The sequence below is a fragment of the Chiloscyllium plagiosum genome, unplaced genomic scaffold (assembly GCF_037043375.1).
Source record: "Chiloscyllium plagiosum isolate Xiang-an unplaced genomic scaffold, Cpla_swu_hap1 HiC_scaffold_3, whole genome shotgun sequence".
In the NCBI taxonomy this organism is placed as follows: domain Eukaryota; kingdom Metazoa; phylum Chordata; class Chondrichthyes; order Orectolobiformes; family Hemiscylliidae; genus Chiloscyllium; species Chiloscyllium plagiosum.
This window is the reverse complement of record NW_028270141.1, coordinates 154,329,125-154,344,709: the sequence shown is the minus strand read 5'-3', so window position 1 is coordinate 154,344,709 and position 15,585 is coordinate 154,329,125. Positions and strand designations below refer to the sequence as shown.

The 15,585-nt window shown below is 43.0% G+C and overlaps 1 protein-coding gene across 1 annotated transcript in view; it reads left to right on the top strand.

Moving 5' to 3' along the window:
• The window catches only part of LOC122540182 (dynein axonemal heavy chain 8-like), a 1,370,012-nt gene that overhangs the window by 1,195,268 nt on the left and 159,159 nt on the right, over positions 1-15,585 (top strand). The window contains exons 77-78 of the mRNA XM_087976825.1: positions 7,555-7,660; positions 8,032-8,284. Of these exons, the coding sequence (XP_087832951.1) occupies positions 7,555-7,660; positions 8,032-8,284 (359 nt within the window). The remainder of the gene's footprint in view (positions 1-7,554; positions 7,661-8,031; positions 8,285-15,585) is intronic.

Sequence of the window (15,585 nt, the reverse complement as noted above, 5' to 3'; positions counted from 1 at the left end):
AGATCTGGTCTATCCTTTTCCATCACTATTTTAAAACTAATAGAATTATGGTCGCAGGCATTAAAATGCTCTTCCACTGACACCTCAGTTTCCTGCCCTGCTTTTGTTTCCCAAGAGTAGGCCAAGTTTTGCACCTTCTCTAGTAGGTACATCCACATACTGAATCAGAAACTGTTCTTGTACACACTCAACAAATTCCTCTCCATCTAAAGCCTTAACACTATGACAGTCCCAGGCTATGTTTGGAAAGTTAAAATCCCCTACTCTAACCCCCTATAATTCTTACAGATAACAGAAATCTCCTAACAAATTTGTTTCTCAATTTCCCTCTGACTATTTGAGCGTCTATAATACAATCCAAATAAAGTGATTATCCCTTTCTTATTTCTTGGTACCACCCAAATAACTTCTGGATATAATCCCAGGAATATCCTCTCTAATAAAGCTGTAATAAAGCTTGTCAAAAGCACTACACCACCTCCTCTCTTGCCCCCCTCTCTGTCCTTCCTGTAGCATTTGTATCCCGGAATATTAAGCTGTCAGCCCTGTCCATCCCTGAGCCATGTTTCTGTAATTGCTATGATATCCCAGTCCCATGTTCCTAGCCATGCCTTGAGTACATCTGCCTTCCCTGTTTGGCCTCTTGCATTGACATAAAAGCAGTTTAATTTATCAGTCATACCTTGTTCTCTGCTTTGTTCCTGCCTGTTCTGACTGTTTGACTCACTTCTTTTCTCAATTGTGCTAGTGTCAGATTGATCTCTTTCCTCACTATCCCCCTGGGTCCCACCTCTCCCACCTTACTAGTCTAAATCCTCCCAAGCAGCTCTAGCAAATCCCCCTGCCAGTATATTAGTCCCCTTCCAATTCAGGTCCTTCTTCTACAGGTCACCTCTAGAAAAGATTCCAATGATCCAAAAATGTGAATCCTTCTCCCATACACCAGCTGCTCAGCCACACATTCATCTGCTCTATCTTCCTATTCCTACCCTCACTAGCTCGTAGCACCAGGAGTAATCCAAGATATTACTACCCTCGCAAACCTTTTTAAATTCCTGCCTAACTCTGTATATTCTCCCTTCAGAATCTCACCTTTTCCCTTCCTATGTTATTGGTTCCAATATCTACAATGACCTTCTGTTGGGCCCCCTCCCCTTTGAGAACATTCTGCACTGCCTCTGAGATACCCTTGATCCTGGCACCAGATGTTGCACTGCTGTCCACAGAAATGTCCGTCTGTGTCTCTGACTAGGCAAAACTGAGGACTGCAGATGCTGGAAATCAGAGTCTAGATTAGAGTGGTGCTGGAAAAGCACAGCCGGTCAGGCAGCATCCGAGGAGTAGGAAAAGCCCTTCGATTGTTTGGAGTCTGACATACCCCCATTACATTAGAGTCTGTCTTGATACCAGAAACTTGACTGTCCATGCTACATCCCTTGAGAGTCTATGACACCTTAGTTTTCCAAAACAGCATACTTGTTTGAAATGTGGATAGCCAAAGATGACTCTTGCACTACCTGCCTACCTCTCTACCTTTCTTGGAGTTAACCCAAGTAAGTGACTATATTTTCAGTTTTTCTCCTTTCCTATAACTGTCATCCATCACACCCCCTTGCTGTTGTAAATTCCTCATTGCTTCCAACTGTTGCTCCAATCAATTCATTCGATATGATAGGATTCACAACCAAAGACATTTATTGCTGATATAATCCTCAGTAATATGTGAACTCTCCCTAAACCCCCACATCAGACAAAAAGAGCATATCACTCTGCTAAGGGCCATTTTTGCTCCTTCACAATCTACAGACCCAGAAAACATAACTCTTTTTGCTCTAAAAAATACTGCTCCAGGCTAACTTAATAATTATGGCTTATACTTTTAAAGTTTAATCAAGAGACAGATCTCAATAAAACATATAATCAAGAAAGAACCCACTCTACACACTATTGTAGATTTACAGCAAGGCTACACTTAAAAATTATGCACTTATCTATTCCTGTGCTATGAGCTCTCCCACATAGGTTCCACCAAGATCAGTTGTTAATTTCACTGTTTACCTACAACCCTCTGATGTCTAGAGACACATGAATCAAATAGCAAAGGCAGTAACTGCACAGATTCACTGCTGTGTCAGTTAGCAGTGTGCAGTTCTTTCTCTCTATCGCTCTCCCTCTCCTTCACTGCCTATTGCCTGTCCTTCTCTCTTTTGAAAGTGCTGTTATTTTGACTTATTTTCCTCTAAAGTTCCAAAACAATGCAACAGCATATAAAACAGCAATTGCTGCTCTTGGAATTTGAGGAAATCACCTCCAATACCTAAAATACCTCAAAAAGGAGCAACTCTTGCAGCTTCAAATTTTTCTCATCCTCCATCTTGGATTACCTGACACCAGGTTATAGTCTAACCGATTTTTTGAAATTACAAGCTTTTGGAGCTCTGCTCCTTCATCAGGTGAAGTCACTTCACATGACAAAGGGGCAGCGCTCCAACACCTTGTGATTTCAAATAAACCTGTGTTGGACTATAACCTGATATTTTGTGACCTTTCACCAGTCTGCCATCAGCACCTTCACATCAGTCCTAATTGACCTATTCCATATCCTTAGGCTGTGACCACTGATTCTATACTCCCCAGTCATCAGAAACATCATCCCTGGGTTTATCCTGTCTGGACGTATTAGAATTTTATGTATCTGTGAGAGTACCCTTAATTTTTCTAAACTCTAATGAATCCAATCATTTCCTATACATTCATCCTCCCATTACAGGAATCAGTCTGGTAAATATTCATTGTACAGACCAACTAGCCTGCCATTCTTCCTCAGAAAAGAAAAGTTAAATTACAGAACTCTGTAGTCCCAAGGCCCTGTAGACTTGCAGCAAGACATCCCCGCTCTTGTACTCAAATCATCTCACTATGAAGACCAACTTCACCGCCTGCTGCATCTGCATGCTTAACTTCAGCGATTGGTGTATTCTTTTAATTCATTGATGGGATGAGGATGTCACCTGTTGAGTCAGCATTTATTGCCCATTCCTGAGGAGAACTAAGAGTCACAAATATTGCCATAGGCCTAAAGTCAAAACCAGGTAGGCCAAACCAGGTAACGCTGGCAGTTTCCTTCCCTAAAAAACATAAGTTAACCAGTTGGATATGGATTCATGGATTACACTCTCAATTCCAGACTTTTCAGATTGAGTGAATTCAGATTCCACTATGTGCAGTGGTGGGATTCAAACCCAGGTCTCCAGAACATCACCTGGAAGTCTGGATTAACAGTCCAATGATAATACCAGTTGACCATTGTCTCCCCAGAAGGACAAGAGCAAAGACATTCAGGCCTTGTTGCACCTCCCACTTTCCCAATCTATCACCATCCAGGTAATAACCTGCCTTCTTCTTTTTGCAGTCAAAGTGGATAGTTTCACATATATACACATTAAACTTTATATCCATTGGCTGAATCACTCAACTTGTCTAAGTCACACTGAAGTATCTTTGCATCCTCACAGCTTACCCTCTCACCCAGTGTTGTTTCCTTTTAATAACAAAATGTGATTTTCTCCAGCTCATATTTCTCCTCAAAATACTTAAAACAAATTGCAAACTAAACTCACACTGATGTAAACTTCAGATCAACTCATGAGTTCCCAAAATCCAGTTTTTTACCTGATTTATTATGAGAGAACTTGAAACATCAACCTCCATTCTCTAGCACCTACAGACACGGATTTACTTTCTGGATTAGGTCAGAAGTCACATGACACCAGTTATAGTCCAACAAGTTCATTTCAAATCACAAGCTTTTGGAGCACTGCTCCTTCATCAGGTGAAGTGAACAGAAGCACACAGGCACAGAATTTATCAGCAGAGAGATCAAAACATCATACGAATGGTGTGAGTAGAATGTCAATAGGCTGAATAATAAGTCACTGCAGTGATCAACAGAGACAGACAGTGTGAATAAAATGTCAATAGCTGAATAACAAATGAAGGGATGACCTATGCTCCAATTAAATGAGGCAGAGAGATAATTACAAAAAAATTGCAAATATAATGGTGTTGGAGACAAATCAAATGGCTGGAATAACGTGATCAGTATATTAATCACATGCCAAGAGTCTAATCAAAGTAACAAATAATCCAAAACTGTACAAACCAACTCAGGTATAGCGATCATAACAAGTTATCAAGGTGATGTTGTCATAGCAGAATAGTAAGGAAGATTTTACAAATACAGAATAATATGGTCGAGTTATGTGTAGTGCGACATGAACCCAAGATCATGATTGAGGCTGTCTTCATGGGCATAGAACTTGACTATCAGTTTCTGCTCGGGGAGTTTGCATTGTTATGAATCTCAAAGGCCGCCTTGGAGGACGCTTACCTGAAGATCAGAGGCTGAATGACCTTGACAGTTGTGTTCAAGATTTCTATGACTATCATTGATTCAAATAATTACAATTATAGAGGCATACAATACAGAAACAGACCCTTTAGCTCCATGCTGACCAGATTTATTGAACTGAACTCATCCTATTTGGCTGCAGTAGGCCCATATCCCTCTAACCCTTTCATATCCATGTCCCTGCCCAAATGTCTTTTAAATTTTAAAGTTGTACGCACCTCTAGCACTTCCTCAGGCAGCTTGTTCTATATACATACCATTGTCTGTGTGAAATGTTACCCCAAAGGACCCTTTTAAATCTTTCCTCTCTCATCTTATACCTTTGCCCTCTAGCTTTGGACTCCCCTACCTTGGGGAAAGACTTTGGCTGTTCACTTTATCTACGCCCCTCATGATTTTATAAACCCTAATAAGGTCAGTCCTCAGGCTGAAACTAACCACCAGGATACATGAACATCAATTAGCCACAAACAAACATGGCCCACTCTCACTAGTATCCTTACACACAGATGAGGAAGGACACCACTTTGACTGGGACAACACATCCATCTTAGGACAAGCCAAAGAATTCCTAGAAGAATGGCATTCCAATTGGAACTCTATCAACAAACACATTGACTTGGATTCTGGATTAGTGGTGCTGGAAGAGTACAGCAGTTCAGGCAGCATCTGAGGAGCAGTAAAATCGACATTTCGGGCCAAAGCCCTTCATCATGACTTGGATCCCATTTACCACTACCTGAGAATAAGAACCGGAAATGACGTCACCATAGGAAATGATATGACCATAGGAAATGACATCACCAACCCAAGGAAACCTAAACACATAAATAGAAAGTGGGCCATGCTACCTGTGCTTCTTCAGGAGGCTCACTGATAATGCTACTTAGTATGGTGACGAAGTGTCTGAAAATGAACCTTCCAGCTCAGTGAGCAAAGCTACATCCATATCCTGCCTATCCCCCTAATTCAAACTCTGCAGTGTGAGTAACATGCTTGTAAATATTTTTTGCACCCTTTCCAGTTTAATAACATTCTTCCAATAGCAGGGTGACTAGAATTGAGTGCAGTATGCCAAACGTAGCATTACCAATGTCTTGTACAGCTGTAACATGACCTCCCAACTCTTCTATTCAATGCTCTGACCGATGAAGGCAAGTGTGCCTTCTTCACCACCTTGTCTACCTGTGATACCACTTTCAAGGAACAATGTACCTGCACTCCTAGGTCTCTTTGTTCATTCCCCAGGGCCCTACCAATAACTTTTCAAATTGGCAGGCAGTAACTAGTGGGGTGCCACAGGGATCGGTGCTTAGACCCCAGCTATTCACAATATATATTAATGATTTGGATGAGGGAACAAAATGCAACATCTCAAAGTTTGCAGATAATACCAAGTTGAGTGGGAGGGTGAACTGTGACAAGGATGCAGAGATCTTTCAGCATGATCTGAACAGGTTGGGGTGGTTGGGTAAATCAATGACAGATACAGTACAATTTGGACAAATGCGAGCTTGTTCACTTTGGAAGCAAAAACAAGGAGACAGATTATTATCTGAATGGGTATAAATTGGGAGAGGGGAGTGTACAGTGGGACCTAGGCATCCTTCAGCACCAGTCGCTGAAGGATGCCTAGATTCTGCCATGCAGATTCAGCAGGCAGTAAAGAAGGCAAATGGCTTGTTGGCCTTAATTGTGAGAGGTTTCAAGTACAGGTGCAGGGATGTTTTATTGCAGTTATACAGGGCCTTGGTGAGGCCACTCCTAGAATATTGTCTGCAGTTTTGGTCTCCTTTTCTGAGGAAGGATTCTCTTGCTCTCAAGGGAGTGCATTGAAGGTTTACCAGGCTGATTCCAGGGATGGTGGGACTGACGTATGAGCAGAGATTGACTAGGTTAGGATTGTTTTTGCTGGAGTTCAGATGATTGAGGGGAGGGGATCTCATAGACACTTATAAAATTCTAACAGGACTAGACGGGGTAGATGCTAGGAAGGTGTTCTCGATGGTGAATGTGTTCAAAACCAGAGGTCACAGTCTGAGGATTCAGGGTGGACCATTTAGGATGGAGATGAGGAGACATTTCTTCACCCAAAAAGTGGTGAGCCTGTAGATTTCATTACCATACAATGCCAAAACAGTGAATGGATTCAAGAGGCGGCTAGATATAGCATTTGGGATGAATAGGATCAAAGGTTACAGGGAGAAAGCAGGATCAGGCTATTGAGTTGGATGATCAGCCATTATGGTGATGAACGGTGGAGCAGGCTTGAAAGGCTGAATGGCTACTTCCTGCTCCTATCTTCAATGTTTATATGTTTAATAACTGTGTAAGTCGTTAACCTTGTACTTATGTGAATTAAACTCCAGCTGTCATTCAGCAGCCCACTGGCCCAGTTGGTCAAGATCCAGTTATACTTTTAAATAACCTTCTTCACTGCCCAATACATCACCAATTATGGTGTCATCCACATGCTTACTAACCATGCCTCTTATATTCTCAGCCAAATCATTTATATAAATAACAAACAATGGTGGACCTAGTACCGATCCTTGCGGCACACCACTAATCACAGGCCTCCAGTCTAAACAACAACCATCAAGCACCACCCACTGTCTCCTACCTTCAAGCCAATTTTGTATCCAATTGGCTATGTCCCTCAGAATCCCATATGATCTAACCTTATTAACCTTGCGGAATGCCTTGCTAAAGTCCATGTAGAGAACATTTACTGCTCTGCCTTCATCTTTTTGGTCACTTCTTCAATTTTGGCACTTCATGCAATTTTGCTAATCCCACTTACCCTCCCTTTCTCCACAGCTCAGCATTTTCTTAACCTTTCAGGTGCATATCCCTTAAAAGTCATGATTGAACCATCCTCAATCATCCATCAGACTTTGTAACCACCCACTGCTCAAATGTTTGATTATGATGCTTTGTGCTCTTTTGCCAGTGGTTATAAATCAGAGTCCTCTGGTTCTTCACTCCTCTGGAAATAGTTTTTTCCCTACTCGTAATGGAACTCAAATTGATTGTTTTCTAGTTAATACAAATTCTTTACATTCCTTTTTGATCATTTCTAGAATCAGTTATGGATGCATAGAATCAGTTATGGACTAATCGTTTTAAGTTCAATCTTTTAGGAGCTGGAAGCAGAGCGTGTGCAACTGATCGAGGAAGTCACTGCGAATAAACGCAAAATGAAAGAGTTAGAAAATAACCTACTATTTAAGCTCAGCACCACCAAAGGTAAATAACTCAGTTTCATCTTTTACACTGTTGCAATCCCTGAAACTGATATTTTACCTCAGTCAGACAAAATAATCATTAATTTGAATAAGCTATCACCTGAAGATTTATACCCACATACCTCTGGCAAAGGTAAGACACCCTGGTATCGACAAAATATGTTTGATTATACACTGTCCTGAAGAGAGCTTCAAATTGATTGGAATTTGTAGATTTCTGAAAAGGACAACAATAAGCGTCAAGTGGCATATAAGCACTGACATGGATTAAATGGCTCAAGTGACTTTTGTATAGTTCACAATGTGTTTTTTTCATTCAGACAATAATAGTAAGGAATGAGATTTAGATCTGTTCTATGCACTTTGTTTCAGGTTCACTGGTGGATGATGAGTCTTTGATTGGAGTTCTTCAGGTAACGAAGACAACAGCAACTGAAGTAAGTGAGAAGCTGCACGTGGCAGCAGAGACGGAGGTAAAGATTAACACAGCACAGGAAGAGTACCGACCAGCAGCTACTCGTGGGAGTATTCTCTACTTCCTTATCACTGAAATGAGCATGGTTAATATGATGTACCAGACCTCACTTGCACAATTTCTGAAATTATTTGACCTCTCCATGGCAAGGTATGTTTCTCACCAGTAATAGAGGAAATATTGACAAATACCTAATCTTCACTAATAGAAAGTAATGAGGATGTTTCAGAGCAAATATGTAGAGATAGTAATCAAATAAATTCTGAGGCTTGTTAGCAATAATAAATGCATAGGTTTAAAGGGCCAAAGCTGTACAACACAAGAGTTATGGAAGGACAGAAAGCAGAGTGCCGTAGTCAACTTGTTTGAAAAAAGTATACACTGGTTCCCCACAGAGTTCCATGTTGGACCTGTTTTTTTTTATCTATGGTAATGACATGACCTTGGAAAGACAGGATTAGTTTCAAAGGTTGTGTTGTACCTGCCATACAGTGTGTTTAAATTCTTAGATTCAGCAAAAGAACAGTGAGTTGACTCTTAATAATGATACACAATAATACACATTTGTTTGATACAATTAATGTTAGAACAATAAAGTATACTAAAAACTAATAGTAAACACTACAATCTACCTTATGCTTTAACTTAACTTTGTATGATCACATAGCATCACACAAGAACTTGGCCGGGCTCCACATGGTGATGATAAGTGAGTCTTCTCTCGAGAGTCTCAGGGGTGTCTTCTCTTTCATTGGTTATTCTTGAGTTACTGCCCTGAGCGGGGCTTTGTCGCAATTCTTATCCTTCAAAGTCTTTGTGCCTTTTTAGGAGGGTCTTGAGGATCTGTCAATAGTTCAATCAGATTTGATTACCCTGATTGATCAGACCCAACCAGGTGTTGGCAAATTGATCCCTAAAGTATCTATTACAGTCGGTGTTGAGTGCATGTAGCCTCCTCCAAATAAAGGTACAAGGTATCTGCATGTCTGTCGAATGACTTGATGCTTCCAATTGTCCCGAGGGCAACATTCCATTGCCCCATTCAAATCCAAATTTGGGTATATATTGCAGGGTCTGCAGCTACCAGGTTTTTATGCAAACTGTCTGTCGGCAGCTGCAGTCTGTCTGGATTCTGCAGCTGGTGGATTGACACAATACTTTAGTCAAGGCTGGCTTCCATTTCACAGCATGCATTAGCCCTGGTCCATTTTATCAAATTCATCATAAATTTATCATCTTCAGTGGCCTGTCTGGCCTAAGTCCTTCTTCTTGATCCTGAACGCAAAGCATGATGGATCACATAATAAAAGACCAATCTCTGTGCAGTGGGTGTACGGCCATTCAAGCTCAAGTAAAGCACAGTACAGAGGAACTTCAATTATCCATCATGTGATTAACCGAATATCGGATTATCCGGCAAGGTCACAAAGTCTCGATGCTGAGCTCATCTCTGTTATCCAGCATTCGATTATCTGGAATTCAATTAACTGAACAAAATACTCCCTGCCCGTGCCCTTCTGTACATACTTAAACAACTGAGCTGTCACCTATGGCATGCAAAAGCTACATTTAACTAATATTAGAAACTAAAATAATTCAGGTATCAGAGAAATGGGCAAATACAAAACAAATTAATTGTGAAAATACAATGGCCAAACACATCAAAGCCATAAAATGTCCATATTACAGAGGAGGAAGTGCTGGATGTTTTGAAACGTATAAAAGTGGATAAATCCCCAAGACCTGATCAGGTGTTCCCCAGAACTCTGTGGGAAGCTAGGGAAGTGATTGCTGGGCCTCTTGCTGAGATATTTGTATCATCAATAGTCATAGGTGAGGTGCCGGAAGACTGTAGATTGGCTAACGTGGTGCCACTGTTTAAGAAAGGCAGTAAGGGCAAGCCAGGGAACTACAGACCAGTGAGCATGACGTCAGTGGTGGGCAAGTTGTTGGAGGTAATCCTGAGGGACAGGATGTACAGGTATTTGGAATGGCAAAGACTGATTAGGGATAGCCAACATGGCTTTGTGCATGGGAAATCATGTCTCACAAACTTGACTGAGTTTTTTGAAGAAGTAACAAAGAGGATTGATGAGGGCAGAGCAGTAGATGTGATATATATGGAGTTTAGATTAGAGTGGTGCTGAAAAAGCACAGCAGGTCTGGCAGCATCTGAAGAGCAAGAAAATCAACGTTTCAGGCAGCATTCCTGATGAAGGGCTTTTGACCAAAACGCCGATTTTCCTGCTCCTCGGATGCTCCTGACCTGCTGTGCTTTTCCAGCACCACTCTAATCTAGACTCTGGTCTCCAGCATCTGCAGTCCTTGTTTTTTACCTAGGTGATCTATATGGACTTCAGTAAGGCATTCGACAAGGTTCCTCATGGGAGACTGGTGAGCAAGTTTAAATCTCATGGAATACAGGAAGAACTAGCCATTTGAATACAGAACTGGCTGAAAGGTAGAAGACAGAGGGTTATGGTGGAGGGTTGTTTTTCAGATTGAAGGCCTGTGAGCAATGGAGTGCCACAAGGATCGGTGCTGGGTCCACTACTTTTTGTGATTCATAAAAATAGTTTGGATGTTGAGCTTAAGAGGTGTAGTTCATAAGTTTGCAGATGACACCAAAATTGCAGGTGTAGTGGACAGCAAAGAAGGTAACCTCAAATTACAATGGGTTCTTGATCAGATGGGCCAATGGGCTGAGGAGTGGCAGATGGAGTTTAATTTAGATAAATGCGAGGTGCTGCATTTTGGGAAAGCAAATCAAAGCAGGACTTATACACTTAATGGTAAGGTCCTAGGGAGTGTTGCTGAAAAAAAGGCCTTGGAGTGCAGATTCATAGCTCCTTGAAAGTAGAGTTGCAGGTAGATAGGATAATGAAGCAGGCGTTTGATTTGCTTTCTTTTATTGGTCAGAGTATTGAGTACAGGATTTGGGAGGTCATGTTGTGGCTATACAGGACATTGGCTAGGCCACTTTCAGAAGGATATTGTGAAACTTGAAAGGGTTCAGAAAAGATTTACAAGGATGTTGCCAGGGTTGGAGAATTTGGGCTATGGGGAGAAGATGTATAGGCTAGGACTGTTTTCCCTGGACATCGGAGGCTGAGGGGTGACCTTAAAGAGGTTTATAAAATCATGAGGGGCATGGATAGGGTAAATAGACAAGGTCTTTTCCCTGGGGTGGGTGAGTCTAGAACTAGAGGGCATAGGTTTTGGGTGAGAGGGGATAGATATAAAAGAGACCCAAGGGGGCAACCTTTTCATGCAGAGGGTGGTGTGTGTGTGGAATGGGCTGCCAGAGAAAGTGATGGAGGCTGGTACAATTGCAACATTTAAAAGGTATCTGGATGGGTATATGAATAGGAAGGGTTTGGAGGGATATGGGCCAGGTTCTGGAAAGTGGGACTAGATCCGGTTGGGACGAGTTGGACTGAAGGGTCAGTTTCCGTGCTGTACATCTCTATGACAGTATGACTCCATAAAGAAGTCATTATTAATAAAAAAAAAGTGTTCATGCATGAGGGGGGCTAAGATTCACCAGTCTGATCAAACAAAAAATAAAATGGCAAAGCTAAATAAAATTACAAAAATGCTTGTAACAAACATTTTCATAATGAGAAACTTGAAATTCAACATACGTTATAAAACCGGGGAATTTCTTATACATTGAAGAAATGGCCAAATAAACCATGGTTCTGCACAATGTTTTAACGTCACAAGTAGGCCAAATCAAAACAATCCATCACTGCACCACTAGGGTCAGCAGAAACCTACAGGGCATGAATGAATCGAAGGAGGGAATTAATTAGATCAGGAAAACGTAATTAGATCAGAATTAAAGTTTTCAGTGGTAACAATAGCAACATAAGGGAACTAAAGAGAGCAGGCAGGCAGGCATGACTGTCCAACACTGTAAAAGCCTTGGGGCACTCAGCAGGAGGTAACCACAGAACATCCACATGTGGTCAAAAAGCACTGAAGTGCACAACAAGTGGTCACCACGGAATGTCCACACGTGGTCTAAGGCAGCAAGCCAGGCAGCATCAGGAGGTGAAGAAGACAATGTTTCGGGTGTAAGCCTTCTTCTGGACGGGGTTGAATGTTGGGGGGAGCTACAGATAAAGGGGGGTGGTAGGAGCAGAGTGATGAAGTGGGGATAGGTGAAGACAGGTAAAGGGCAGGTCATATTCTCTTTCTGGTAAAAACAATGACTGCAGATGCTGGAAACCAGATTCTGGATCAGTGGTGCTGGAAGAGCACAGCAATTCAGGCAGCATCCGACGAGCAACAAAATCGACGTTTCAGGATTCCTGATGAAGGACTTTTGCCCAAAACGTCGATTTTGCTGCTCGTTGGATGCTGCCTGAATTGCTGTGCTCTTCCAGCACCACTGATCCAGAATCATATTCTCTTCCTGTCTTCACATCCCCACTTCACCACCTTGCCCCCACCACCAGCCCATCTATGTGCAGCTCCCCTTACACCCAGCCCGGGTCTTGAAGAAGGGTTACACCCGAAACGTCGACTCCTCCTGTCTAATTTGGATTTCAGCATCTGCAGTGTTTTTGTCTCTACACATTGTCTAAACCACGTAGCTGAACAAACAATTCTTAAGTACCTGTCTAAATTGGTAATGTTAAAAATCGCACAACATCATGTTATAGTCCAACAGGTTTATTTGGAAGCACTGTTGGACTATAACCTGGCCATAGAGTCAGAGAGATGTACAGCACAGAAACAGACCCTTCGGTCCATGCTGACCAGATCACCTAATCTAATTTAGCCCCATTTGCCAGCACTTGACCCATAATCCCTCTAAACTTATTTATATGCCTGTCCAGGTGCCTTCAGAATGCTGTAATTGTACCAGCCTCTACTACCTCATCTGGCAACTCATGCCCTCTGTGTGAAAATGTTGCCCCTTCACTCCCTTTTATATCTTTCACTTCTCACCCTAAACCTATGGCCTCTAGTTCTGGACTCACCCACCCCAGGGAAAAAAACCTTTGTCTATTTATCCTCTCCATGCCCCTCATGATTTTATAAACCTCTACAAGGTCACCCCTCAGGCTCTGACACTCCAGGGTAAACAGCCTCAGCCTATTCAGCCTCACCCGATAGCTCAAACTCTACAAAACTGGCAACATCCTTGTAAATCTTTTCTGAACCCTTTCAAAGTTTCAAAACATCCTTCCATTAGGAAGGAGACCAGAATTGCACGCAATATTCCAAAAGTGGCCAAACCAGTGCTCTGTACAACTGCAACATGACCTCCCAACTCCTATACTCAATGATTTGACCAATAAAGGAAAGCATACCAAATGCCTTCTTCATGATCCTATCTACCTGTGGTTCTACTTTCAAGGAACTATGAACCTGCACTCTGAGGTCTGTGTGTTCAGCAACACTCTCCAGGACCTTACCATTAAGTGTATTAGTCCTGTTCTGATTTGTTTTTCCAAAAGTCAGAAAAACTTTGTCCATACCAGTCCAACACGAGTACCTCCACGTCCTGTCTCCATGGGTCTGTTTCAAGTACCTTACAGGTAAAACAAACAAACTATCAAAACCACAGAAAGAGGCAATGAATTGAGAACTGCATCCTGGTTTGTCTGCTATCTTGTGAGTGTTGTTCCCAATGATGATGATGATCCAGTTGAAAATATCTCTTGCTTGTGGACTGCAGTGTCATGGTTACCCTGGGGAGAGATCAAGGTTGCTTCTGTTGTTATCTTTGTTTAATAGCTGAACAGTTTTGACACAATACAATGTTTATGCCTCTGATGCATATGCCCTAACCCTCCCCTCTTTTTTTCTAAAACACAAAAAAGGTAATTTGAATCCCAGATGGAATGTTACATCGGGTTTTAGAGGTCTGTTAGTTTCCAACCTTGGTTTCTAGTGGAAGGGTTTAGGACTGTTTAAATGACCTAACCATGACGTGGTTAGGGAAAAAAAAATCTGAGACAAGTTGATCAGGAAGACCAATGTTTCAAACACATGTGAATATGCAGCAGGGGGACATCAGTGAGAGAGCAAAGGGTGAGTCTGAGAGGGAGCAGGGAGACAGCGGTGTGAGTGCAAAGTGTAAACCTAAAAGAGAGCTGGGAGACAGCAGTGAGGTTGCAAATACAGTGAGCCAGAGAGGGAGCTGGGAAGTACTTATACGAGTGCAAATGGTGACCCTGAGAGGGAGCGGGGAGTCAGCAGTGTGAATGAAAGAGTGAACCTGACAAAGAGCAGAGTTAGAGCAGTGCAATCGCAAAGAGTGAGCCTAGAGGGAGCAGGGAGAGTATGTAGGCAGCGGTCTGAGTTTTAAGAGTATGTCTGAGAGGAAATAGGGATACAGCAGTGTGAGTACAAAGTGTGAGCCTGACAGGGAATAGGGAGACAGCAGAGTGTATGTGCAAAGGGTGAGTCTGAGAGGGAGCAGAGAGACAGCAGTGTGAGTGCAAAGGGTGAGTCTGAGAGTAAGCAGGGAGACAGCAGTGTGAGTGCAAACGGTGAGCCTGACAGGGAGCAGGGAGACAGCAGAGCGTGAGTGCAAAGGGTGAGACTGAGAGGGAGCAGAGAGACAGCAGTGTGAGTGCACATGGAGAGCCTGAGAGCGAGCAGGGAGACAGCAGAGTGAATGCAAAGGTGAGTCTGAGAGGGAGCAGGAAGACAGCAGTGCGAGGGCAAAGAGTGAATCTGAGAGGGAGCAGGGAGAGAGTTGTGTGAGTGCTAAGGGTGAGTCTGAGAGGGAGCAGGGAGACAGCATTGTGAGTGCAAAGGGTGACTCTGAGAGGCAGCAGGAAGACAGTAGTGTGAGTTCAAAGGCTGAGTCTGAGAGGGAGCAGGGAGACAGCAGCGTGAGTGCAAAGGGTGAGCCTGAGAGGGAGTAGGGAGTCAGCAGTGTGAGTCTGAGAGGGAGCAGGGAGACAGCAGAGTGTGAGTGCAAAGGGTGAGTCTCAGAGGTAGCAGAGAGACAGCAATGTGTGTGCAAAGGGTGAGACTGAGAGGGAGCAGAGAGACAGCAGTGTGAGTAGAAAGGGTGAGCCTGAGACCGAGCAGGGAGACAGCAGAGTGAGTGCAAAGGGTGAGTCTGAGAGGGAGCAGGAAGACAGCAGTGCGAGGGCAAAGAGTGAATCTGAGAGGGAGCAGGGAGAGAGTTGTGTGAGTGCTAAGGGTGAGCCTGAGAGGGAGTAGGGAGTCAGCAGTGTGAGTCTGAGACGGAGCAGGGGGACAGCAGCGTGAGTGCAAAGGGTTAGCCTGACAGGGAGCAGGGAGACAGCAGTGTGTGTGCAAATATTGAATCTGAGAGGGAGCAGGGAGACAGCTGTGTGAGTGGAAAGGTTGAGCTTGAGAGGGAGTAGGGAGACAGCAGTGCGAGCGCAAAGGGTGACTCTGAGATGGAGCGGGGAGTCAGCAATGTGAGTGCAAAATGTGAGCCAGAGAGGGAGCAG